The sequence below is a fragment of the Malus domestica genome, chromosome 03 (assembly GCF_042453785.1).
Source record: "Malus domestica chromosome 03, GDT2T_hap1".
Taxonomy (NCBI): Eukaryota; Viridiplantae; Streptophyta; class Magnoliopsida; order Rosales; family Rosaceae; genus Malus; species Malus domestica.
This window is the reverse complement of record NC_091663.1, coordinates 29,197,540-29,225,262: the sequence shown is the minus strand read 5'-3', so window position 1 is coordinate 29,225,262 and position 27,723 is coordinate 29,197,540. Positions and strand designations below refer to the sequence as shown.

The following is a 27,723-nucleotide window of genomic DNA, read 5'->3' as shown; positions in this document are numbered from 1 at the left end:
TGAATCAAACACACCTCACAATTAAATCAATCTCTCTTCTCCCTCAATATTGTCGGCCCCCTCTCTCTCTTTAAACCCTAGATCGTTCAATCAAATAGGCCTACAACACGTTATCAGCACGCTCTTGCCAGAAGCTGAGGACTTGACGCATTGTAGGAGGAGGCTATCATCCACCAAATTCAAAGGCTTATTCGTTTTCTGCTAATTAAGTATGCTTAAAATAAAAGAAGATATTTGAAACATCCACGAAGCATGAAAACATTCCCCATGATGCATGAACCCCTCTATGTTTATATTTTCATTTCGATATATATATATATATATATATATATATATATATATATATATATATATATTGTTTCATGCATCGCACAATTAAATTGTTATGTTGAATCACTGTTCTAAAAATCCCCGCCTAGCACCGCCTAGGAGTTAGGCGGCTGGCCACCACTAGGGGTGGGTTCAAAAAACCGGACCGAAAATCGAACCAAGACCGAAAAAACCGAACCGAACTGAATCTAGTTGGTTCGGTTTCGGTTTCTAGGATTCGAAAACCGAACTGAAAATATATTAATTTTATTTATTTATTTATATCGGGTATTTATGTTTTTAGCCCAATTTTAAGACCAATTTTCAAACCCAAATGTCTTGAAAGACAAACTTAAGCCCAAATGTTTTAAGCCCTTTCACTGTAAGCTCTTCTCATCTGCAAATCCACTTCGTCACTTTGGATCGATCGATTCGTCTTCCTCCTCAACTCATCGAAATCCATGGCGAAAGAACCAGCTTGCATCTTGGTTACTAAAGTCGCAGGTACTATATCGAATCCATAATCTCACAGTTTCTTCGAATTTTTAACAAGTCCTAATCGATCTTCTAGATCTACGACTTTGTTCTTGCTTGTTAACTTGTAAATTCATATGATGGATGCACCATCATGGTGGGTGACTTCCCAAGGAAAGAAGGCATGAAAATGAAAGACGTCTTGACACAGAACGTTTCCATCTACAAGTCCAAAGCTTCTGCACTAGAAAAGCATGCAGCTCCTAACTGCAAGGTAAAAAATATTTGAATAGAACAAAAATTATTGGGTAGTTTGTTGATTTTTATAAAGAGTATGTTACTTCATTATGATATGAATTTGTGCATGATTCAAATACATCTTCATGCGGAATCATGACTAATTTCATGATTATGTTCATACAGATTGTGATTGTTATAAAAAAAAAAATCAAAACCGAAAGAAAACCGAACCGAACAGTAAATTCTGTTTGGTTTTCGGTTTTGGCAAAAAACCGAACCGAATGAAACCGAACCCACCCCTAGCCACCACACCGATTAATGCCTAGGCGTTTGAAAATTAAGAAAGGGCGCCTAGACCTGCTGAGGCACTGCCTAGACCGCCTAGGCACCCGCCTAGACCCACCTAAACACTTGCCTAGGTCGCAACTCACTTAGATAGAAAATAAATAACTTTCATTTTGCATTTTGGTTTTTTTTTCCAATAAATTGTAAGAGACTTGTTGCATACTTAAATGAACACACATTACATCATTATTTCACATGTTTTCATTATGTTCAATACTTCATAATATATATGCATTCTATTTTGTAGTTTATGATGAAATTATATATATTTCAAGTATAAGCAGACACTTATTTACACAAAATATGATAGATTTACTTAAATCCACCTAGGCCCCGCCTAGCTGCCTAGGCGTTAGGCCCAAGCTCGCCATCCGACTAGCACATAGCAACTTTTAGAACCTTGTGTGGAATATGTGAGCCAAAATATCAAATTAAATTAGAAGCATATTTAGGGTTTCCTAAACCCTAGGGGATTTTTGAAAAAAGAAAAGAAAAAGGAATTGGACATGGTGCGGCACACCACTGCACCACCACAGTTGGCAAGGTTGCTGGCCTGAAGCCCAGTTGACCCTTGCAGCAACCAGGCCTCGGCATAGGGTTCATCTCGACAGAGCCTGAAACCTTGAGCCCAATCATGCTTCATTGGCCCGACTGCCAGCAAGCGTATGCTTGCTGGGCTTTATGTTGCCCAAGCTCGCAGCCTGCACCTTGGCCCTCGTCACGACTTTTGTCCTCCATGCCAGTCCACAAGGCTGGGCTTGGTCCCTACGGCCCGCACACATGCAGCCAGCCTTTTTTTATGGTTGGGCTCCTCATTCCAGCGCCCAAAACCCACAACCAAGAACTGTGCTGAACCTGCCCGTGCCCCTCCCTTCGACCCACAATGAAACCCAACTACGGCTGGGGTTTCTCCCTCACCCAGGTGGCCTGCAGCCCACTCCCGAGGAATTTTAGACCATGCCTTCTACTTAAGGCACCCAGCCCGAGCCCAAATTATTTTTAGGGCTATATTTTCGATCCAATAATATTATTTCAATAATATTTAGCTTCTACAATCAACCACATATGGCCCGATTTATTGAATTAATTAAAAGGGACCTGCAGTCCCTTAATCTGATAATAAATATTAACCTGAAGATCATTTTTAGACATTAACGATTCAATAATTTATTTTTATACTTTGAACCGTAACATACTTTCGTAGTAACAAAGCTCTCACACTTGAGTTCCCGAAGAACCTCAAATCCACTATATTCAAATTAGTATATTGCATTCTATGTTTCTTGCATAAACCTCTCATTATGAACTAATTGTTCATAAAACTAAATTGAACCTGTAGTTTCAAATTTAGTGCCTTTGAAACCAGAAGTTTTCATTCAAAACATACCACATGAAACCTGTAGTTTTCATGCATAAATTAAACCAATACATGTGTATATAACTTGTATGTTCTACAATATACGTCTATAGCTTACCATATGACTAATCACATTTTTTTCCCTCCGTTTTAGGGACATGTCAAACTTGAACAAGCTCGATTTCTCCACTCTAGAAGTCTCTGGAAGAAACTATCTGAAGTGGGTTCAAGACGTGAAGCTCCATTTGACAGCAAAGGGTATTAGAGCCACCATCGAGACATCTATCGCCGACAAAACTGTTGACGAAGCTCATGAGGCTACTGCAATGATCTTCATTCAAAGACACATCCATGATGCACTGCAGATTGAGTATCTCGCTGAGGAGGACCCACGCACCATCTGGCTTGCTCTGGCCGACCGTTTCGATCACCAGAAAAACATATACTTGCCTGAAACAAGACACGACTAGCAGCATCTTCGCTTCCAAGACTTTAAGTATGTGAATGAATACAACTCTAAAGTTTGTAGAATCCGTTCATTGTTGAAATTCTGCAAAGTGGAACTAACCGAATCAGATCTCCTGGAGAAGACCTATTCGACCTTCCATGCCACCAATATTGTCCTGCAGCAAAAATATAGGGCACAGAAATTCACCAAGTTTTCGAATTTGATCTCTGTTTTACTTCTCACTGAAAATCAGAACCAGCTTTTGATGAAAAATCATCAATCTCAACCCACTGGCTCAAACGGCGCACCTGAAGCGCATGCGACCTATTCTAACAGCTATAAACGATGAAATAATCATCGTGGCCATGGCAATGGCCGGCAAGCCCAACCACAAGCCCAAGGTCAACATAATGCCACACCTAAGGGAAGAAATGTGACCTAGCAGCGTCCACCACTCGCCCATAAGGCCCCAAACTTCAAGAACAAAGGCAAAGCTCTCGTTCAACCCACTTTTACTGAACTGGACATGTGTTATCTTTGTGGATCAAAGGATCATTGGTCACGCATATGCCGAGCTTCCCCTAAGGCTCTTACCAAGTATCATTCCCGTCGTGAGTCTAACTTTGCACATGTGGATCATCTGGAAGATACAACTACATCAATGGAGATATCGGATTTTCAGGAGGCGTCAGCTCTTATGGATGAATAAATTAGACATGTTTTTAGGGTGTTTACCTCTTGTGGCCGAACACACTAGGAGTGGCCAGCCCTACCCCCTATTTTTCTAAGTTTGTGGTTTAATTTTGAACAATTTTTCTAAGTATTTGGAATAATTTGTTTGGTTTTGGTTTGTTTTGAATTATGGATTGTTATTTGAATGGATATTATTTTTTCGAATTGCTTAATTAAATGAATGGACTTATATTTATGCATGTGACTAATTCAATCAATTTATTTCTAGGTATGTCTAGTGGGGAAGTTAGTTGTCTGGCAGATAATGCAACCACGCACACCATATTACGTGAACGACACTATTTTACTAACTTAATACCTAAGAAAGGTCATTTGACAACTCTCTCAGGTCCATCCAACCTGATTGAAGGATACAGAAAGGCACGTATCATGTTGTCTAATGGTACAATTTTGACCATTAAAGAGGCACTCTATTGTCCACTTTCCGGAAGAACATTGCTGAGTTTTAGAGATATTTGAGATAGTCAATATCATCTTGAAACCACTGAAGATCATGGTTCTAAATTTCTTTGTATCACTTTGTACGAATATGGCCAGAAGCATATTCACGAGAAGTTGGAACGTCTACCGAATGGATTGTACATCACAACCATTCGCGGCATAGAAGTCCACAGTGTGGCTGGCCCTATGCCTGAGTTCCAAGACACTTTTTTGCTTTGGCATGACTGTTTGGGACATCCTAGACGTGACATGATGCGCCGTATCCTCAAATCTTCACACGGGCATAAGTTACATCCCTATGTTGGAGTTCCGCCATGCAAAGCGTGTTCTTTAGGGAAGTTGAATACTCCACCCTCACATACAAAGATTATTCATGACCCCCCCTAAATTTCTTCAGAGGATTCAAGGGGACATTTATGGACTTATCCAACCAACCTGCAGACCATTTAGATACTTTATAGTGTTGGTTGATGTTTCGACACGATGATCACATGTTTGCCTGTTGTCCACATGCAACGCCGCGTTTGCTAAACTCTTAGCTCAAATCATTAAGCTAAGGGCTCACCATCCTGATTATCCAATTAAGTCGATTCGACTAGATAACATTTGAGAGTTTACTTTACATACTTTTGACGATTATTGCATGTTAGTAGGGATTGATGTGGAACATCTTGTACCCTATGTTCGCACCCAAAATGGCATGGCAGAAGCATTCATAAAGCGCCTTCAAGTGATAGCTCGGACTTTGGTTATGAGAACCAAACTGTCGATATCTCCCTAGGGCTATGCAATATTGCACGCAGCTATGTTGGTCCGCCTGAGGCCCACCGCTACTTAACCACATTCACCGTTACGGTTGGTCACTAGATACGAGCCTGACGTCTCGCATTTACGGCTGTTTGGGTGGGTCATTTATGTGCCAATAGCACGGCCGCTACGTACCAAAATGGGTCATCAGAGAAAAATGGGAATCTATGTCAATTATGATTCACCATCAATTGTTCGCTACTTAGAACCCTTGACAAAAGATCTATTTACCGCATGTTTTGTGGATTGTCACTTTGATGAGACAGTTTTCCCGTCGTTAGGGGGAGATAAGCATGCTAACGTTCCCATAGAATGCCGCAAATTGTCGTGGTATGCTCCAACTATGTCTCATTTAGATCCCTGCACTGCCTAGTTTAAAATTGAGGTGCGACGAATTATAGATCTTCAGAGCATTGCTCAAAGTATGCCAGATGTTTTTAATGATCTAGCAAAGGTGACAATATCACATATACCCGCTGCAAACACACATGCAAGGATAGATGTACCCCGCGTACGTCAACAACCCGTCTGGGAAGGCTGGATCTTCCCCGAAGGTGGGGAAGCCGTAACTTCCATGTGGCAAGGTACATTAGCGGCTAGCCAACCATATACTCTAACCCTGAAGCGTGGCAGACCCCTTGGTTCAAAGGATTCACAACCCCGGAAGAGGAAAATGACACCAACTAGTGACCCTAGTTTGAATCCGACCATCGTTTACTCATCCATTCCAACACATGAGGTTATTCTAGATTACAGTAATGCTTCAAACGAAACATGCCGGCCTCCTGAGAATCACGAGATTTTGGTTCACTAGGCAGTATTGGATAAGGTTTGGAATAGGAATGAGATGATCGTCGATAATGCATTCGAGTACTCAGTAGTTACAGACATCATGCTTAGCAATGACATTGAACCATGTTCCGTCGATGAATGCCGACGTAGAATCGATTGGTCAAATTGGAAACAAGCAACCCAGGTCGAACTCGATTCGCTCGCGAAACGTAAAGTGTTTGGACCTATCATTCATACACCACCACTCGTGAAGCCCATTGGCTACAAGTGGGTTTCATGAGGAAGCGTAATGAGAAGAATGAAATAGTGCGATACAAAGCACGCTTCGTAGAGCAAGGCTTCTCTCAACGCCTTGGGATTGATTACGAGGAGACGTATTCCCCCGTAATGGATGTTATAACGTTCCGCTACCTAATAGTTTGGTAGTTTCTGAAAAACTAAATATACAGCTTATGGACGTGGTAACCGCGTATCTCTATAGGGATCTAGATACGGAAATCTACATGAAAGTTCCTGAAGCACTTCCATTGACTGGTTCAAATAGTTCTAGACCACGTAACACTCTCTCAATTAGGTTGAGGAGGTAACTCTATGGATTGAAACAATCCGGGCAGATGTGGTATAACCGTTTGAGTGAATATTTGACAAGTCAGGGTTATGTGAACAACGAATTATGCCCATGCGTGTTCATAAAGAAGACACATTCTAGATTTGCAATCGTTGCAGTTTATATCGATGACATGAACCTTATTAGGACTCCCGCAGAGCTTGAGGAAATTGATGCACACCTGAAATCGGAGATGAAGGATCTTGGGAAAACTTGATACTATATCGGCTTGGAGATCGAGCATTGTTCGGATGGAATCTTAGTCCATCAATTGAACTACACTCAAAAGGTGTTGCGTCGTTTTAATGAGGATAAAGTGAAGCCTTCGAGTACACCCATGTTCGTTAAGACTTTAGATGCTAAATGAGATCCCTCTTGTCCAAAGGAGGATAAGGAAGAGATTATGGAACCTGGAGTTCCTTACCTAAGTAAAATTAGGGCTTTATTGTACTTGGCTCAGTGCACTAGACCCAACATTTCCTTCGCTATTAATCTTTTGGCAAGATACAGCAATGCGCCCACACGCAGGCACTGGAATGGTGTTAAAGACATTTTTTGCTACCTCAAGGGTACTATGGATTTGGGCTTGTTCTATACCCACAATTCTCCGAGTATGGTCCTCGGATTGATTCTCGCCTTGTTGGTTACGCAGATGCTGGATATCCGTCTGACCCACATAGGGCATGTTCTCAAACAGGTTATGTCTTTACCGTTAGAGACACCACTATATCTTGGAGGTCTACCAAGCAAACGCTAGTTGCAACTTCATCGAACCATGCTAAAATTCTCGCCCTACATGAAGCATCGCGTGAGTGCTTTTGGTTGAGAGAAATTATGGAACATATTCAAAGCACTAGTGGTCTTACATCAATCGTTGACCTTCTTGCGACAATCTTTAAAGACAATGCAGCATGTATCGAGCAGTTAACTAAGGGATACATCAAGGGAGACAAAACCAAGCACATAGAGCCTAAGTTCTTTTACTCACACAAACAACAACAGCATCAGAACATTAAAGTCAAACAAATATGTTCCCAAGACAACCTGGCCGATCTCTTCACCAAGTCATTGCCCAAGTCTACATTTCAGAAGCTCGTCCAAGGAATCAATATGCGTAAATTATCTGAGTTGAATCGCTTGTAGTTCTCTTATTCATAAGTTATGTCAAACTCAGGGGGAGTATCTAGAAGCATACTCACATGATCTTAATATACTCTTTTTCCTACGATTAGAAGCATTTTTCCCATTGGGTTTTTGCTACCTAACGAGGTTTTAACGAGACACTCATCCTTGGATGATCATACTCCGTTGAATTCACTACTTTCATCTTATTTGACATTTGTTTTATACAGTATGCATACTTCTCACTTTTCTCATTCGTTTATGGGTTTTCCCTATGCCTTGGGTTTTACCATAACGAGGTTTTGTGAGTTTTACTATAAATGCATACTTCACTCAAATTTGAGACTTGCGATCACCCGTTGTGCCGATGACTTCATCAACTATTCTACCTTATCTGCTGAAGATCTAATGCGATGGTTTGTTGAGTATTTACACACTCAAGGGGGAGTGTTGCAGTCATATTTAGAATAGGAATGTGATTGTGTAAATCCTAGGGAATCTGGAAATGTATCTTATATTCCTATTAGGATTAGATTACCTATTAAATGTTGTAATCCTAAAGGGAAAGGTTTTACCTATCCTACTACAATAAATAAAGGCACAATGGGATGAATCAAACACACCTCACAATTAAATCAATCTCTCTTCTCCCTCAATATTGTCGGCCCCTTCTCTCTCTCTAAACCCTAGATTGTTCAATCAAATAGGCCTACAACACCATGATAATTGTTGGTGACTATATATAATATTGTACACAAATCATGATACAATATTGTTATTAGTAGTTTAAAATAATTATTTTGCAATTATTATTTCTTATATTTGTAGAGAGAAGTACATAAAAACTATTTTAAAGTGAAAACCATAGTTCTGGTCCAAACCCTAAGGGTCTGTTTAGTATCTTTTAATTTCATCATTTTACAAAAAGATTTCTTAAGAACATCTCTTAAGACCAATTTTCTTTAAAATTCAAAATTTTGTTTGGTATGAAATTCACAATTGTTTTTAAAGAAAAAAAAAATACTCATCCTACAATGGGAACTTCTAAATTCAACAAAGAGAAAGAGGAGAGAGGGCAAAGAGGAATAGGAAAGAGAGAATGAAAGAAAGAAAGAAAGAAAGAAAGAAAGAAAGAGAAAGAAATAGGAGAGTGAATCAGAGGTGAGATAAGGGAGGAGAGAGATGAGAGAGAAAAAAGAGAGGATCGAAAAAGAGATAATTGGAGGAGCGAGAGAAATGATAGAGATAAAAGAGAACATATTAGGTGTGAGAGGAAAGGGAAGAGAGAAAAAGTGAGTTTAAATTTAAAAACTTTAAAAAACACACTTTTGGTGTTTTTAAGAAATAGGCTAATTCTTAAGTTAGTTTTGAGTTCAATTTTTAAAAATAGTCGTACTAAACAAGTTTTTAACACTTAAAACTTGAAAAATGTTTTTGAGTTTCAAAAGTTAGATTCAAATAGAATATCAAACAAACCCTAAATTTGTTGGCAACTTATTTGAGGTTATGATGCAATTGCAGGTCGCAAACTTCCACCCTGCACATAACAAAAGGGTATTACGTGGCCACTCAGTACTACGGTCTAGTGATATTCATCTTCATATATAAGAAAGAGGTCTTAGGTTGGATTTTTACCAAAGATGAATTTGAACTATATTGTTGCTAGCATATTATGATGCTAGACCTAATTCCTTATCCTTAATGTAGATAATCTTGTTTATTCAAAAAAAAAAAGAAAAAAAAAAAAAGAAGGTATTACGTGAGAAAGAGGTTGGAAATAGGCAAATACTTATGGACTAAGCTGCCCTACTACCTCCAAGATCCCACCCTCTATCCTTTCTTCTATATAATTTAAGGAAAATAGAAAGTTGGGACACCTTCCTCCGAAGTGACGGATTTACCCTTGAGCACCTTCCTCTTTTGACTCCGTCACCGATATTCTTTCTCCAATCCGAAAGACCATCACTCCCCTCATCCACTCCTTAAACGCGCTTTGATGACAATCCTACCCCTCGTCACTTTCTCAGAAACCCCAATGGCAGCTTCAACAAAACAACAGACCGACTGACTCCCCCTTCTCTGTACCTGAGTTGTCTCGCATGGCCTCTCTTTCTTGGAAAACCCAACCCCCCCTCCCTTTATGTACTCCCCCACTTCTCTCTTTCCCCACCAACAAACATACCCTTTCTCTCACTCATCATTTTTCAAACTCCTCTCTCTCTCTCTCTCTCTCTCCTCCAAATTGTCAATGGCTTCCCAGCAAAACCAGCAATCCAATTTCCAAGACTTGTTGCCCACCATGGCCGACAAGCTTGGCGGGGACGGTTTAATAGGCGAGCTCTGTAATGGGTTCAATTTGTTGGTGGATTCTAGCAAGGGAGTCATCACCTTCGAGAGTCTCAAGAGGAACTCTGCTCTTCTGGGGTTGCAGGATCTGAGCGACGACGATCTACGGTCCATGTTGGACGAAGGTGATTTCGACGGAGACGGCGCTCTCAATCAGATGGAGTTCTGCGTTCTCATGTTTAGATTGAGTCCTGAGCTCATGGACGAGTCCAGACTCTGGCTTGAAGATGCTCTTCAAACGGGAGTTTAAACACTCTCATTGATTTGGGTTTTTGTTCTTTAAGACATATAGAGATTCTCTGATCTGGGTTTTTTGTGTTTTTATTTTCGGTGATTGTAGTCTGTCCCTATGGAATTACTGGGAAAGAAAAATACAGAAATGCAATTGACGGTTAACAACTTGACACATACTTTGTTTTTGATTCTCGGGTGATTCGGTTGTTTTGATCAAATGTTGAATGAATGATTTTAACGCGTTTTCACACATTGCATTATTTTTATTTTTATTTTTATTTAATGATCTTTAATTTAATTTTTTTAATAAGAATAATTTATATTGTAATTAAGAAATTGAACGATTTAATTAAATTTGTGAAAGTGAAAAAAAATAGCGCTGTTATTATCCATGCAATAGGGATAATGTACCTCTTAATTGACTAAAATGTTAAACATTAATTGTTTTGGCATTTTTTAGTGATATGAGTTTTATATAAGATTTAATTATTGTGAAATTCTATCGGATCTCTATATAAGTCTTCACCGTTAATTTTTCAAACCAGTAGCAGCCGTGAAGGGAAAAACATGAACGTTGAATGAATTTTTTTGATATAAAAATTTAGACTAGTCAGCACTAATTAATTCTTGGAATATGACTTCTGCAGAAAAGGATGAGCGAAATGTCAACTCGGTTAGGAAGGTTGTGGATATCATAACAAGTTGGAGTTTGAATTCTTTTAAATATTTTTATTTAAAATTTAATATAAATAGTATTTGATAAAATTTAACCGCACGATATACGATAGATATATATGATTTACGGATCTTCAGAATCCTCACTAAATAGAGCCGTTTTTTTTTTTAAACGACAATTTATGCTTATCATTAAGATAATTTTATTTATCCACACAAAACTTGATTGGGACAGTTTGGTTCTGGTATATTCCAATGTCTTAACAAAAACAACAAACAAAATCAACCGTCAAAAAGGCCTCAAGGTTCATTCTTCGCAGATTGCATGGCAAACTTGAAGGTCCAGTGGCAGTTTTGATATACCACAACAAATACAGTACCAATTTTGACAAAAAAATCAAAAGCAAAAGAGGATCGTGTTTTCCCTTGCAATATTAACGCTCAAATTGATAGGATACTGCCAAGTGGCTTAATAAGATGATGACATGTGTACATGGTTGTTAGTAGTTAGAAGATAAATAGCAGGTTGTAGCAATTGGAAAGGAGTTAATGATTGTGGAAGATGTAGAGTAGGGTTCTAACACTCATCTTCTGGTTTTCCTCCTAATCGGAGAAGATAGGCAACCAAATCTCCTCTGTAAGTTGTCGTTTTCAGGGCTTCGAGTTCCTGCTCCTCAGAATTTGTGTCTTCTGATTCTTTTCCGGTGCTCTTCACGCACAAAAGCAGCGACTGCAGAGGGGCGGATTCTCGTTCTCAGTCCTTGCTCTGCCGTAGCTTCGCCAGTGAATGAAACCGCAAGGGGTTTTCTCAATTATCTTGTACTTGAATCAAATCAGTAGTCAAGGAGAGGGAGCACAAGAACAAATATTTTATGGGTGGTCTTTGTTTTTCGTTTATGATCAGCGCTAACTTGTTCTTCTTGTCATCAACAATTTCCCTTGCAGTTGACGGCATTACACCTTCGCAGTCTGTCCTTGACGGAACGACGTTGGTTTCAAGTGATGGAAGCTTTGAGCTCGGTTTCTTTAGTCCGGGTAGTTCCAAGAACCGTTACTTGGGAATTTGGTTCAAGAATGTCCCGGTTAGGACGGTTGTTTGGGTTGCAAACAGATGCAACCCCATCAATGATTCTTCCGGCGTGTTGATGATAAACAGCACAGGTAATCTCGTGCTTTTGAGTCAGAATAGCAGCGTTGTTTGGTCGACGAGTTTAGTTAAACAGGCCCAAAATGCGACGGTAGAGCTCTTGGATTCCGGGAATTTGGTGCTAAGAGATGCAAAAGAAGGAAATTCAGGAACTCCTTTGTGGCAAAGCTTCGACTATCCTTCCGATACATTATTACCAGGAATGAAGTTGGGGTGGGACTTGAGAACAGGCCTAAAACGGCATTTGTCAGCATGGAAAAATTCAGATGATCCGTGTCCCGGAGATTTTACTTACGGAATTGAAATGCAACTTCAAGCATATCCTGAGGCATATATTCTGAACGGAATTACAAAATTCTTTCGCACCAGCGCATGGAATGAACTGACAATCTGTGGTTCACCCGAACATCCTAGTCCTCGTTATAGTTTCAATTTTGTCTACAACGACGATGAAGTTTACGTCACATACAAACCGAAGATTGAGTCGATACTGTCAAGAGTGGCTTTGAACCAAACCACCAGCACATGTGCTCGGTTTCAGTGGAAGGTGGGAGATCAAGCTTGGCAGGATTTTTCATCAAGACCTACAGAATCATGTGATTATTATGGCTTCTGTGGAGCCAATGGAAATTGTACCAGTGAGGATCCGGTCTGCAAATGTATACAAGGATTCAGCCCCAAGTCTCAAGAAAAGTGGAATTTAGCAGACTGGTCTCTAGGTTGCGTGCGCAATAAACCATTAAGCTGCCATGAAGGAGATAAAGATGAGTTTCTCAAATTTGATGGCTTCAAATTGCCAGATACTACAAATTCTTGGGTGGACAAAAGTATGAATCTCAAGGAATGCAGAGACAAATGCTTGAAAAACTGTTCCTGTACTGCTTATACGAGCTCAGATATCGGAGGAGGAAGTGGTGGCTGCACCATCTGGTTTGGTGATCTAATAGATATCAAACAGGTTCCTGTTGCTGGAAAGGAAATATATATTCGAACGTCAGCTGCTGAAATAGGTATCGAACTATACAAAACGAGCTTCGTGTTTATACTTTTATGTCACCTGTAGTTCAACTATTGTTTTTCAACATGTTTCAATAAGAAGTAGTTTTGTTTCTCGCAAAGTTGAACTGACCCTGCTATTTTTTTTTCTGCTTGCTCCATTTTAAATTTGTCTGCTTTACTTAATCAGTCAACAATGAAGGAGAAAACAGCACAAAAGTGAAGATTGCAATTATAGTTGTTGGCATAGCAATAGTGTTTTCCGGAGTGCTGTTAGTTGGCTATGTCATTCGCCGAAGAAAGAGAAAAAATAAAGGTATATTAGCTTACCCTGACCATCCTTCAAGCATTTGTCAATTTTGTTTGTGTTTGGATATGCGTTTTTGAGGGAACGGGATTTTTATCGAGTTTATATTGCGTGGAACCGTATATGTAATCTATCTGCACATTTAAGTTTTAGTTTGGTTACTACATCTAGGCTATAGCTAACAGAAACCCCGTCACAGAAATAAGGGAAAGAAATGAGGACAATGAAGGGGCTCCAAGAGGGGACATGGAGCTCCCACTCTTTGACCTGATTACAGTAGCTAGGGCCACGGATAACTTTTCAAGCAATAAAAAGCTCGGAGAAGGTGGATTTGGCCCTGTTTACAAGGTAGATTTCTAATTTACTCTACAATAATGAACAGACTAACAAAGAATCATTCCATGAGGACCTTCACAATTTGTAAATTGGGTAACTTTCCAGGGGACGCTGGCCGACGGACAAGAAATTGCTGTGAAGAGGCTTTCAAGAAGTTCTAGCCAAGGATTGAACGAGTTCATGAATGAAGTTATATTGATTGCCAAACTCCAGCACCGAAATCTGGTAAGGCTTCTTGGTTGTTGCGTTCAAGGAGAGGAGAAATTGCTACTTTATGAATACATGCCCAACGGAAGCCTAGACTCCTCCATTTTTGGTTTGAACCTTTGGACCCTATAAGTTTATGCAAAACTAATTATTGCTTGGTTGCTTTAAAATAATAATCATATGTAGGCCATTAAGCAATTTGTATTGAAAATTGAAGTTGAATTTGGATTTAACTTGCCAGATGAAACGAGAAGAGAACTGTTCGATTGGCCTAAACGTTTCAACATTATATGTGGCATTGCTCGAGGTCTCGTCTATCTCCATCAAGATTCTAGGCTAAGGATTATTCATAGAGATCTCAAAGCAAGTAATGTTTTACTTGATAATGAAATGAATCCGAAAATTTCAGACTTTGGCCTAGCTAGATTATTGACTGAAGGAGATCAGACTGTAGCAAATACAGACAGAGTAGTTGGCACGTAGTAAGTTTGCTGTATAATATTCCCCCTATCAACTTCTAGTCCCCGTCAGTTGTTTATTTTGTTCTCACTCGTCTATGATCTACTTTCTACAGTGGTTACATGGCACCCGAATATGTTATGGACGGGCAATTTTCTGTGAAATCCGATGTCTTTAGCTTTGGTATTTTGGTGCTGGAGGTCATTACTGGAAGGAAAAATAAAGAATTCTCCGATCCAAGCAACAGCCGCAACCTTTGTGAACATGCAAGTATCATTAGTAATTGTTTCGTTCCTATTGAGAACGGCAATTAACGACGGAGTTTTGATTTGTTTCAGTTATGGAGATTGTGGAATGAAGAGAAGCCTTTAGAACTGATTGATACATGCTTAGGAAGCTCAGGCACGATATCGGAAGTGTTGCGTTGCATCAACATTGGTCTCTTATGTGCGCAACACCATCCTGACGATAGGCCAAGCATGGCGGATGTGGTTATAATGTTGGGAAGTCAGACTGCTTTGGCTCGGCCGAAACAACCCGGTTTCTTCATGGAAAAGGGAACACCTGAAGCAGGTTCTAATTCAGGTAATCAGTCACGTTCAACCAACGAATTATCGATCTCGCTTTTGGAGGCTCGATAAGGATCATCTTATTCATCGCAGACTACATCTATATGCTTTCCTATCAAACATTTGTTCAAAATAAATTTTGAGAACAAAGCTGAAAAGGAGCATAGATTTATGAATCATTTGCTGTATGGATTCCAACGTTTTGCAACAGGGCCCTCTGTGCTAGTGCTTGTTGAACATGTAAATTAATGACACTATTTGACCCAAAAAAAAAAAACCGACTCTAAAAGAGCCCAATCCATTGAGCAATGGAAAATAATTGTTGTTATTTATTATATACAATAATATATTTACGCCAAGAATGACTGAATGAAAGAATAAGTTAATATAAATCATAATAGCAAAGAGCACACACTCTGTGTGTATGAACAATTTCATTTTATTTTTTGTTTTTTTTTATTAAGGAGTGTGATTAGTTTTTAAAATTTTAAAAAGAGTATAAAAAATGACAGTAAGACAATTTCTCGTAATAAGTGCATATTTTATCTTAATATTACATAATTACTGTTTTTTGTCCTCATTATGTAAATATTGTGTATCAAAAGTGAGGGTAAAATGGGAAAAATAGGAATATGATTATCATTTTGTCAAATGTACAAAATTACTATTTTGCCCTCCTACTTGGAAAAAAAATGGGGAAAAAGTTGCCAAGGGCTCTTCTCTTAATATAATACTAGCATTTGCCTACACATTTTGTGTGTATGAATGAGAAGGAGAGAGGGAGAGAGAGAGAGAGAACGTGGGGGGGGGGGGGAGTGAGAGGTTTTTGTTTTTGGTTTTGGTTTTTTTTTTTTTAATATTGAAAGTATTTTAACATCACATGTAGGTGAAGCTTCAATAAAAAACAGTAAAATTTGGACCTTTGAAATTACATTATTGCCCATCATTTTTTTTGTGTGATAGAAGACTAAGTAGTTTTGTCACCCTCTTTTGGTTGACAGTGAGAATTTCATTAATTAATAGAGATATATGTGCTACGATCTTAAAGCATCTCACATACAACTAAAGAGAAATGCAATTACACAATAGTATAACAACAATGAAAAATATTCAGAATTTTGTTACTTAGTACTACGGGCTAGTGATATTCCTATACTTGTGTGTGAGACATCTTAGATTCGATTCTCGCAAAAAAATGAATTTGAACCACATTATTATTAACTTATTGTGAAGCTTAGCTCAATCCCCCCATTCCTTTAGTGTTGATAATATTGTTTGTTAAAAAATATATATTCAGAATTCCAACTTTCTACCATTTGTTGAAAAAGGACCACATTCGCAATTTTACCCAAACAGAACTGATAAAACGTAAACAAATAAAAATGTGCAAGTCCCTGTAATTGTGCAATTTACATTTGAGTCCATCAACTCAAATAAATGCTCCGAAGTCCTTCAATTGTTTCGTCTAACGCTGGTTTGGGTCGAGATCCTGAACCGAAATCCAAAGTTCGAATCCCAAATCAATAATTTTTGAGTCGAGATTTCAAAACCTGAAATCGAACCAAATTTTGCGAGATACCCGAATTTTTTTTCAGGATATTGAGATGGATCGAGATTGGGCCGTCAAGCACAAATCCAATTCATACGAAGCCGAATTGCACCATCACTCTGCAATTCAAAACAAAATTAAAATTCTGTGAAAAGCTCATAACAATCAAACAAGCATAACCTATAACAAAATTCAAATCAAATAAAGAATCAAATTACAACCCATTAATAAATAAAAAAACCACATAATTAATCACGAAACAAGAAAGTTGATTCATTTCAACAGACCTGAAAGGATGGCTTTTGCTCCGATTCGGCTAGGAATGGAGGATTTGGGTTGAGCAGAGACAGCACGAAGGAGAGAAGGGCTCTGTTTTGGAGTTTTGGGAATCGAAAAGAGATAGAGGAGGAGGAGGAAGAGAGGGAAGAAAGGGGCAACAGCGGCAGGAAATGCAGAGACAGTCGTTATGGTAGTAGTCGTAGCCACTGACCTTAGAAATGCATAGGCGGAGAAATGAGAACTCGGGAGAGATGAGAGTGTTGAGGCTTGAAGCTTCGATGAGAAATGTGAAAGACTAAGTGTGTGAAACCCTAACTTAGATTGGACGGTTGAGATTAAATCTCAACCAATTCAACGGTCCAGATAATTTATAACCTCTAATTTAAATTATATATATCTATTATATAAATATATTGTTGTTCGGTTCAGGATTACCGAACTAAAGATATGTTGAAACTGTATCCCGTACCAAAAGTTCGGGATTATTTCGGTTCGGGTTGTTCGGATTTTTTTCCAGCCATAGTTTTGTCCAATGTTAAGGGAAACGAGGAACTTTCACATACGGTATAGATCATGGGCAGAAGCCAGATATGGAGGAGCATGGGCACAAGCCACTCAATTGCCACCAAGTTTTCCTGTGCACGTCAGCATGGATCCTATTTTATATTCTTGTGCACGTCACCTCCCCTTTGTCCCTACCAAAAATCAGATCTTCAAGTTTTGAACTCAATTTAAAGAGAGATTGATTCTTGAATTAAAAATAATATGCGTATAGAGAATATGCTGTATATAGAAAGAGACTGTATTGGTTAAAAAAAAAAATTCTTTACTTTCTTATTTTATTCTTCATTTTTTAGTCCAAGCAATAACCATTGGAATTGCACACACAAATATCGCAAGGAAGTTCAACCCTTAAGCTACGATGATGATATTTCAAACAAATATCGCACTACTAGGTGTTGGACTTGCATAACATGGCAAGGAAGTTTAGCCCTTAAGCTATCCTAAGCGTCAGGTCGAGTTTGATGGGGTCAGGCAACTAACTAAAGTAAAATATTTGATGAATCAATTTAATTCGATAAGTCAATGTGAAGCAATATAAAGACATCTTCTCATCCAAGAATTTTTTTAATATAAAAATTTAGACTAGAGAGTTGCCCAATTCTTGGAATAAACTAAAGTAAATAATTTGATGAATCAATTTAATTCGATAAGTCAATGTGAAGCAATATAAAGACATCTTCTCATCCAAGAATTTTTTTAATATAAAAATTTAGACTAGAGAGTTGCCCAATTCTTGGAATATGACTTCTGTAGAAAAAGATAAGAGACATTTCAACCTGGTTAGGAAGGTTCCGGAAACCATAACACGTTGGAGTTTAAATTATTTTAAAAAAAATTATTTAAAATTAAAAACAAATAGTATCTGATAAAAATTAACCGTATGATATACAATAGATAGACATAATTTACGGATCTCTATAATCCTCATAAAAAAAATTCGAAGAGAATCCTGTTGAAACAAAGACATCATTTGATTGAATCAATTGTAGACCGGTTTTTTTTTTAAACGACAATTTATCCTTATCATTAAGACAATTTTACTTATGCACACAAAACTACAAATTCCCTCGCATAGTAATTAACATCTTTACTTCTTCATTTTTTGCTATATTTGATAAATACTCTTCCAATGTCTTTAACGAAAACAACAAACAAAATCAACAGTCAAAAAGGCGTCAAGGTTCGTTCTTTGCAGATTGCATGGCAAACTTGAAGGTCCAGTGGCAGATATATCACGATAAATACAGTACCAATTTTGTTGAAAAAATCAAAAGCAAAAGACGATCGTGTTTTCCCTTGCAATATTAACGCCCTCATCTTCTGGTTTTCCTCCTAATCGAAGAAGTTAGGCAACCAAATCTCTTCTGTAAGTCGTCGTTTTCAGTTTCCAAATAAAAAATAAAAAATAAAATAAAATATTCTTCGTTTTTAGGGCTTCGAATTCCTGCTCCTCAGAATTTGTGGTCTTCTGATCCTTTTCCGGTGCTCTTCATGCACAAAAGCAGCGACTGCAGAGGGGCGGATTCTCGTTCTCAGTCCTTGCTCCGCCGTAGCTTCGCCGGTGAATGAAACCACAAGGGGTTTTCTCAATTATCTTGTACTTGAATCAAATCAGTAGTCAAGGAGAGGGAGCACAAGAACAAATATTTTATGGGTGGTCTTTGTTTTTCGTTTATGATCAGCGCCAACTTGTTCTTCTTGTCATCAACAATTTCCTTCGCAGTTGACGGCTTTACACCTTCGCAGTGTGTCCTTGATGGAACGACGTTGGTTTCAAGTGATGGAAGCTTTGAGCTCGGTTTCTTTAGTCCAGGTAGTTCCAAGAACCGTTACTTGGGAATTTGGTTCAAGAATGTCCCGGTGAGAACGGTTGTTTGGGTTGCAAACAGATGCAACCCCATCAATGATACTTCCGGCGTGTTGATGATAAACAGCATAGGTAATCTTGTGCTTTTGAGTCAGAATAGCAGCGTTGTTTGGTCGACGAGTTTAGTTAAACAGGCCCAAAATGCGACGGTAGAGCTCTTGGATTCCGGGAATTTGGTACTAAGAGATGCAAAAGATGGAAATTCTGGAACTTATTTGTGGCAAAGCTTCGACTATCCTTCTGACACATTATTACCAGGAATGAAGGTGGGGTGGGACTTGAGAACAGGCCTAAAACGGCATTTGTCAGCATGGAAAAATTCAGATGACCCGTGTCCCGGAGATTTTACTTACGGAATTGAAATGCAACTTCAAGCATATCCAGAGGCATATATTCTGAACGGAAGTACAAAATTCTTCCGCACCAGCGCATGGAATGAACTGACAATCTGTGGTTCACCCGAACATCCTAGTCCTCGTTATAGTTGTTAGGAATGTCGGTACAAGCCAAAGACAAGGCTTGATGGATACAAGAAAGTATAACACACACTTTCTATCACTCTAAACTTCACTCACACAATGTGTAGTGGAACACTCTCACTCTCACTCTTGGAGTGGAACTCTAGCTTTGGACTTGATCCTTTGCTACTCACTCTTAGTTCTCTATTGGTTACATCACACCCATATTTATAGGTGAGGGCTTGGCATTCTACTAGTTTCTAGTTCCTTCTTCAAACCTCTAGTATAGAAAAATCTAGACTAGCCACATACTTGTAGCTTCTAGATCTTTCCATTTGCAACCAAGGAAGCTAGTACTCTCTAGCTTCTTCCATCAACTTAATAACATGCTAGAATTGTCTAGCAAGCTCCAGCCTCATCTCTTGCTTACTAGAATAATCTAGAACATTGATCATGGGCTGGACCATATACCAACAATCTCCCCCTCCAGTCCATGAGGGAGGAATTCCGATCATGACTCCAAGTTACCTGGAGTTCATCCCAGCAGCTTTAATGCAGAATTCCAACTTTGATTTTGTGACTACCTTTGTCAACATGTCTGAAGAATTATTATCGGTATGAATCTTCTTCAGCTGCAGCAACATGTTCTCGATAGCGTCTCTAATCCAGTGATAACGAATATCAATGTGCTTAGTGCGTGAATGATATGTAGTGTTCTTGCTCAAGTCCAGAGCACTCTGACTATCACAATAAATGCCATAATCACTTTGCTTCAAACCCAACTCTTGGAGAAACTGCTTCAGCCACAACAACTCCTTGCATGCTTCTGTAGCGGCTATGTATTCAGCCTCGGTTGTGGACAAAGCAACACACTTTTGCAACTTGGATTGCCAAGACACGGCTCCCCCGGCAAAAGTGAACAAGTACCCAGATGTAGATTTTCTACCATCCAGGTCACCTCCCATGTCAGCATCTGTAAATCCTTCCAAGATTGGTTTGGAACCGCCAAAGCACAAGCACATCTTAGAAGTCCCCTTCAAATATCTGAGAATCCACTTAACGGCTTCCCAGTGGTCCTTCCCTGGATTAGAGAGAAACCTGCTCACCACACCTACTGCATGAGCAATATCTGGTCGTGTGCACACCATTGCATACATGATACTTCCTACTGCTGAAGAGTAGGGAACAACTGCCATTTTCTCTTTTTCTTCATATGTTTTTGGACACGACTCTTTGCTCAACTTGATATGATTGGCTAAAGGTGAGCTTACCGGTTTGGCTGCTTTCATGTTGAACCTTTCAAGCACCCGTTCAACATACTTTTCTTGTGACAGCCACAACTTCTTGGATTTTCTGTCACGAATTATCTCCATGCCCAAAATCTGCTTGGCTGGCCCTAAGTCCTTCATGTCAAAGGACTTAGATAACTCTTCTTTGAGCTTTTTAATCATAGAAGCATCTTGTCCGACAATCAACATGTCATCAACATAAAGCAATAAGATGATGAATGTACCTCCAGAGAATTGTTTGATATAGACACAAGAGTCAGCATGAGTTCTCTTGTACCCATTACTCACCATGAATGAGTTGAACTTCTTATTCCACTGTCTCGGAGCCTGCTTAAGACCATATAAACTTTTCTTGAGCTTGCACACCAAATTTTCTTTACCTTTGACTTCAAAGCCTTTGGGTTGCTCCATGTATATCTCCTCTTCTAAATTGCCGTGGAGAAATGCAGTTTTAACATCTAACTGCTCGAGCTCAAGATCCATGCTTGCTGCCATACCAAGGATAACTCGAATGGAAGTCATCTTCACCACCGGTGAGAAAATCTCATCAAAGTCAACTCCTTTCTTTTGACCAAAACCTTTGACAACCAAACGAGCCTTGTACCTTGTCATGTTGTCGTCTCTTTTCAATTTGAACACCCACTTGTTTTTCAATGCTTTCCTGCCCTTTGGAAGCTCCACCAGCTCATAGGTATCATTCTTTGATAAGGAATCCATCTCCGACTCCATTGCCTTCATCCATTTGTCACTGTCGTTATGAGCTCTGGCCTCCTCATATGTTTCGGGCTCTCCATAATTAGTCAACATGATATACTCTGATGAAGAATACTTGGTAGACGGTCTTCGACTTCTGATGGATCTTCTGACCTGATCTTCATTCTCTTGTAGGGCTGGAGGCTCCCCCTGATTGGGTTCTCCTTGAATCTGCTCTTCTTGACTAGGCTCCCCCTGATCAGCAATCTCATGGTTTGGCACATCTTGATCAGGCTCCTCTTGATTAGCATTATCTGATTCTGCAGGCACTTCATTGGCAGTTGCTTCAGGGATGTCATCGTGACTTTCTTCATCTGAAGCTAATGGATCAACTCCTCTGACTGCGCCATCTGGTTGTGCCTCTTTATCCGAATCCCCAATTGTTTGTTCTTCATAAAAGACCACGTCTCTACTTCGGATAAACTTCTTCTGGTATGGGTCCCATAATCTGTAACCAAAATCTTCACCGCCATAACCAAGAAAGATGCACGGTGTAGCTTTGTAGTCTAACTTCGATCTCTGCTCTTTGGGCACATGCACAAAAGCTTTGCAACCAAACACCTTCAGATGAGAGTAAGACACATCATTACCAGTCCATACTCTCTCTGGAACATCAAGACCTAATGGTACTGATGGAGATCGGTTGATCAAATAGCAGGCTGTCCTTACAGCTTCACCCCAGAACTGCTTAGATAACTTTGCAGTCCTCAACATACACCTGACTTTCTCCATGATGGTTCGGTTCATTCTTTCAGCAACACCGTTATGTTGTGGAGTTCCAGGAACTGTCTTCTCATGACGTATGCCATGTTTTACACAATACTCTCTAAACTGGTGAGATGTGTACTCGCCGCCGTTGTCGCTACGAAGGCACTTGAGAGGTTTCCCAGTTTCCCTCTCCACCATGGCATGGAACTCCTGGAATGTCTGAAACACCTGGTCTTTGGATTTCAACAAATACACCCACACCCTTCGTGAAGCATCATCAATATAAGTAACAAAATATTTATTTCTTCCAAGTGACTCGACTTCCATGGGACCACACACATCTGAATAAACAAGATCTAACAAGTTTCCTTTCTTTGTAGATGGAACAGAAAAACTAACTCTTCTTTGTTTTCCGAATAAACAATGCTCACAAGAGTTTAACGACGTACCTTCGGTAAAGGGAATGTGAGACTTCTTTGCCAAAACTTGTAGGCCTTTCTCGCTTATGTGGCCTAGCCTCTTATGCCATAAGTCTAGAGATGAGTCATCCACAACATTCAACTCACCTTTCAAAACCTTGGCATTTGACCGGTACAACGTACAACAAAGTCGTGCTCTTGCTACCACCATTAAGCCTTTAGTAAGCTTCAATTTTCCTTCGCCAATATGGTGATAATATCCTTGTCGATCAAGGGTACCGATGGATATCAGATTGAGACGTATATCAGGAATATGTCTCACATCTTTCAACATCAATTGGCAGCCGAGATTAGTTTTTAGACATATATCACCAATTCCAAGAATTTTGGAATAGCTTTCATTCCCCATCTTCACTATGCCAAAGTCACCTTCTTTGTATGTACTGAAGAACTCCCGTTTGGACGTAGCATGGAAGGAAGCTCCATTGTCAAAGATCCATTCAATGTCTCTGTCAGAGTTGCCCATATGCAGACATTCACCAACAGACAATATTTCTGGTACATCACCACATATGACAGCAGTGGTATTGCCAGTATCATCTTTCTTCTGATTGTTTCCTTCCCTTTGCTCTCTCTTCCAAACTCGACAATTTTTCTTCATATGGCCTTCTTTGCCACAGTGGTGGCATGCACCCCTGAACTTTGACTTGGATCGGCTAGGACTCCTGCCATGACCTCTAGGCCCTCTACTTTTGCTTCTTCCGCGGTTCTCTGTGACAAATACTTGGCTGCTATCTGTGCCAGAAGTCTTTCTCCTTGTTTCTTCATTGAGCATGCTATTTTTAACATTATCAAGAGTAAGAACACCATTAGAAGCAGAGTTACTTATACTCACCACAAAGGTCTCCCAACTGTCTGGCAAGGATCCAAGTAACAAGAGCGCTTGTAGCTCGTCCTCGATCGTCATTTTCATAGTAGCCAACTGGTTGATGATATTCTGGAAATTGTTCAAGTGTTCTGCAACACTTAAACCATCCTTGTACTTCACATTGATGAGCTCTTTGATCAAGAAGGCTTTCTTGGCTGGGGTCTTCTTCTCGAACAAGGACTCAAGCTTCGTCCAAAACTCGCGAGCATTGGTTTCATTAGACACATGGTGAAAAACACTATCATCCACCCATTGTCTAATTGTGCCAATAGCCTTGCGATTCATCTTCTTCCACTCGGCATCGGACATGCTCTCGGGCTTAGCGGCATCTCCTTCAATTGGCTCATGCAAATCCTTGCAATAGAGAATGTCCTCCATCCTTGGCTTCCATGTTACCCAATTGGAGTTGGTGAGTTTGATCATAGTGCCACTTCCTTCCATCTCGTAGTACGAGCCAACCGGGCTCTGATACCACTTGTTAGGAATGTCGGTACAAGCCAAAGACAAGGCTTGATGGATACAAGAAAGTATAACACACACTTTCTATCACTCTAAACTTCACTCACACAATGTGTAGTGGAACACTCTCACTCTCACTCTTGGAGTGGAACTCTAGCTTTGGACTTGATCCTTTGCTACTCACTCTTAGTTCTCTATTGGTTACATCACACCCATATTTATAGGTGAGGGCTTGGCATTCTACTAGTTTATAGTTCCTTCTTCAAACCTCTAGTATAGAAAAATCTAGACTAGCCACATACTTGTAGCTTCTAGATCTTTCCATTTGCAACCAAGGAAGCTAGTACTCTCTAGCTTCTTCCATCAACTTAATAACATGCTAGAATTGTCTAGCAAGCTCCAGCCTCATCTCTTGCTTACTAGAATAATCTAGAACATTGATCATGGGCTGGACCATATACCAACAATAGTTTCAATTTTGTCTACAACAACGATGAAGTTTTCGTCACATACAAACCGAAGATTGAGTCGATACTCTCAAGAGTGGTTTTGAACCAAACCACCAGCACATGTGCTCGGTTTCAGTGGAAGGTGGGATATCAAGCTTGGCAGGATTTTTCATCAAGACCTACAGAATCATGTGATTATTATGGCTTCTGTGGAGCCAATGGAAATTGTACCAGTGAGGATCCGGTCTGCAAATGTATACAAGGATTCAGCCCCAAGTCTCAAGAAAAGTGGAATTTAGCAGACTGGTCTCTAGGTTGCGTGCGCAATAAACCATTAAGCTGCCATGAAGGAGATAAAGATGAGTTTCTCAAATTTGATGGCTTCAAATTGCCAGATACTACAAATTCTTGGGTGGACAAAAGTATGAATCTCAAGGAATGCAGAGACAAATGCTTGAAAAACTGCTCCTGTACTGCTCATACGAGCTCAGATATCGGAGGAGGAAGTGGTGGCTGCACCATCTGGTTTGGTGATCTAATAGATATCAAACAGGTTCCTGTTGCTGGAAAGGAAATATATATTCGAACGTCAGCTGCTGAAATAGGTATCGAACTATACAAAACAAGCTTCGTGTTTATACTTTTATGTCACTTATTGTAGTTCAACTATTGTTTTTCAACATGTTTCAATAAGTTGGTTTTGTTTCTCGCAAAGTTGAACTGACCCTGCTATTTTTTTTCTGCTTGCTCCATTTTAAATTTGTCTGCTTTACTTAATCAGTCAACAATGAAGGAGAAAACAGCACAAAAGTGAAGATTGCAATTATAGTTGTTGGCATAGCAATGGTGTTTTCTGGAGTGCTGTTAGTTGGCTATGTCATTCGCCGAAGAAAGAGAAAAAATAAAGGTATATTAGCTTACCCTGACCATCCTTCAAGCATTTGTCAATTTTGTTTGTGTTTGGATATGCGTTTTTGAGGGAACGGGATTATTATCGAGTTTATATTGGGTGGAACCGTATATGTAATCTATCTGCACATTTAAGTTTTAGTTTGGTTACTACATCTAGGCTATAGCTAACAGAAACCCCGTCACAGAAATAAGGGAAAGAAATGAGGACAATGAAGGGGCTCCAAGAGGGGACATGGAGCTCCCACTCTTTGACCTGATGACAGTAGCTAGCGCCACGGATGACTTTTCAAGCAATAAAAAGCTCGGAGAAGGTGGATTTGGCCCTGTTTACAAGGTAGATTTCTAATTTACTCTACAATAATGAACAGACTAACAAAGAATCATTCCATGAGGACCTTCACAATTTTGGAAATTGAGTAACTTTCCAGGGGACGCTGGCCAACGGACAAGAAATTGCTGTGAAGAGGCTTTCAAGAAGTTCTAGCCAGGGATTGAATGAGTTCATGAATGAAGTTATATTGATTGCCAAACTCCAGCACCGAAATCTGGTAAGGCTTCTTGGTTGTTGCGTTCAAGGAGAGGAGAAATTGCTACTTTATGAATACATGCCCAACGGAAGCCTAGACTCCTCCATTTTTGGTTTGAACCTTTGGACCCTATAAGTTTATGCAAAACTAATTATTGCTTGGTTGCTTTAAAATAATAATCATATATAAGCCATTAAGCAATTTGTATTGAAAATTGAAGTTGAATTTGGATTTAACTTGCCAGATGAAACGAGAAGAGAACTGTTCGATTGGCCTAAACGTTTCAACATTATATGTGGCATTGCTCGAGGTCTCGTCTATCTCCATCAGGATTCTAGGCTAAGGATTATTTATAGAGATCTCAAAGCAAGTAATGTTTTACTTGATAATGAATTGAATCCAAAAATTTCAGACTTTGGCCTAGCTAGATTATTGACTGAAGGAGATCAGACTGTAGCAAATACTGACAGAGTAATTGGCACGTAGTAAGTTTGCTGTATAATATTCCCCTGATCAACTACTAGTCCCCGTCAATTGTTTATTTTGTTCTCACTCGTCTATGATCTACTTTCTACAGTGGTTACATGGCACCCGAATATGTTATGGACGGGCAATTTTCTGTGAAATCCGATGTCTTTAGCTTTGGTGTTTTGGTGCTGGAGGTCATTACTGGAAGGAAAAATAAAGAATTCTCCGATCCAAGCAACAGTCGCAACCTTTCTGAACATGCAAGTATCATTAGTAATTGTTTCGTTCCTATTGAGAACGGCAATTGACGACGGAGTTTTGATTTGTTTCAGTTATGGAGATTGTGGAATGAAGGGAAGCCTTTAGAACTGATTGATACATGCTTAGGAAGCTCAGGCACGATATCGGAAGTGTTGCGTTGCATCAACATTGGTCTCTTATGTGCGCAACACCATCCTGACGATAGGCCAAGCATGGCGGATGTAGTTATAATGTTGGGAAGTCAGACTGCTTTGGCTCGGCCGAAACAACCCGGTTTCTTCATCGAAAGGGGAACACCTGAAGGAGGTTCTAATTCAGGTAATCAGTCACGTTCAACCAACGAATTATCGATCTCGCTTTTGGAGGCTTGATAAGGATCATCTTATTCATCGCAGACTACATCTATATGCTTTCCTATCAAACATTTGTTCAAAATAAATTTTGAGAACAAAGCTGAAAGGGAGCATAGATTTATGAATCATTTGCTGTATGGATTCCAACGTTTTGCAATACGGCCCTCTGTGCCAGCAAAGAGCACGCACTGTGTGCGAATAATTTCATTTTATTTTTTGTTTTTTTTTATTAAGGAGTGATTAGTTTTTAAAATTTAAAAATAAAGTACCAAAAAATGATGGTGTGACAATCTCTTAATAAGTGCATATTTTATCTTAATATTACATAATTACTGTTTTTTGTCCTCCTTATGTAAATATTGTGTATGAAAAGTGAGGATAAAATAGGAAAAATTGTGATATGATTGTCATTTTGTCAAAGGGTACATAATTAATATTTTGCCCTCCTACTTGGAAAAAATGGGTGAAAAAGTTGCCAATGGCTCTTCTCTTAATATAATACTAACATT

At 39.4% G+C, this 27,723-nt stretch overlaps 3 protein-coding genes across 3 annotated transcripts; all 3 read left to right on the top strand.

Moving 5' to 3' along the window:
- Positions 1 to 9,652: 9,652 nt before the first annotated feature.
- LOC114823990 (calcium-binding protein PBP1-like) lies at positions 9,653 to 10,525 on the top strand. The gene has a single exon (XM_029100083.2). The coding sequence runs from the start codon at positions 9,836 to 9,838 to the stop codon at positions 10,289 to 10,291; it is 456 nt and encodes a 151-aa protein (XP_028955916.1). The 5' UTR covers positions 9,653 to 9,835; the 3' UTR covers positions 10,292 to 10,525.
- An 803-nt stretch (positions 10,526 to 11,328) lies between these two features.
- LOC103408002 (G-type lectin S-receptor-like serine/threonine-protein kinase At4g27290) lies at positions 11,329 to 15,174 on the top strand. The gene is made up of 7 exons (XM_070819287.1): positions 11,329 to 13,107; positions 13,284 to 13,409; positions 13,600 to 13,748; positions 13,842 to 14,052; positions 14,185 to 14,425; positions 14,518 to 14,668; positions 14,741 to 15,174. The coding sequence occupies exons 1-7, from the start codon at positions 11,823 to 11,825 to the stop codon at positions 15,041 to 15,043; spliced, it is 2,466 nt and encodes an 821-aa protein (XP_070675388.1). The 5' UTR covers positions 11,329 to 11,822; the 3' UTR covers positions 15,044 to 15,174.
- A 3,690-nt stretch (positions 15,175 to 18,864) lies between these two features.
- Positions 18,865 to 27,361, top strand: LOC139194791 (G-type lectin S-receptor-like serine/threonine-protein kinase At4g27290). Its single transcript, XM_070819706.1, has 9 exons — positions 18,865 to 19,716; positions 19,817 to 19,898; positions 24,715 to 25,298; positions 25,475 to 25,600; positions 25,791 to 25,939; positions 26,034 to 26,244; positions 26,377 to 26,617; positions 26,710 to 26,860; positions 26,933 to 27,361. Exons 1-9 carry the CDS (start codon positions 19,014 to 19,016, stop codon positions 27,230 to 27,232), a joined length of 2,547 nt encoding a protein of 848 aa, XP_070675807.1. The 5' UTR covers positions 18,865 to 19,013; the 3' UTR covers positions 27,233 to 27,361.
- Positions 27,362 to 27,723: the final 362 nt, after the last annotated feature.

Bases quoted from the DNA above. Each gene is read 5' to 3' on its own strand.
- LOC103408002 (XM_070819287.1), top strand. From the start codon at position 11,823: ATGGGTGGTCTTTGTTTTTCGTTTATGATCAGCGCTAACTTGTTCTTC. The intron at 13,108-13,283 runs GTATCGAACTAT...TTACTTAATCAG, and splicing joins AACGTCAGCTGCTGAAATAG to TCAACAATGAAGGAGAAAAC. The intron at 14,669-14,740 runs GCAAGTATCATT...GATTTGTTTCAG, and splicing joins GCCGCAACCTTTGTGAACAT to TTATGGAGATTGTGGAATGA.
- LOC139194791 (XM_070819706.1), top strand. From the start codon at position 19,014: ATGGGTGGTCTTTGTTTTTCGTTTATGATCAGCGCCAACTTGTTCTTC. The intron at 19,717-19,816 runs GTTAGGAATGTC...CACAATGTGTAG, and splicing joins TCCTAGTCCTCGTTATAGTT to TGGAACACTCTCACTCTCAC. The intron at 19,899-24,714 runs GTTACATCACAC...TACCAACAATAG, and splicing joins TCACTCTTAGTTCTCTATTG to TTTCAATTTTGTCTACAACA.
- LOC114823990 (XM_029100083.2), top strand. From the start codon at position 9,836: ATGTACTCCCCCACTTCTCTCTTTCCCCACCAACAAACATACCCTTTC.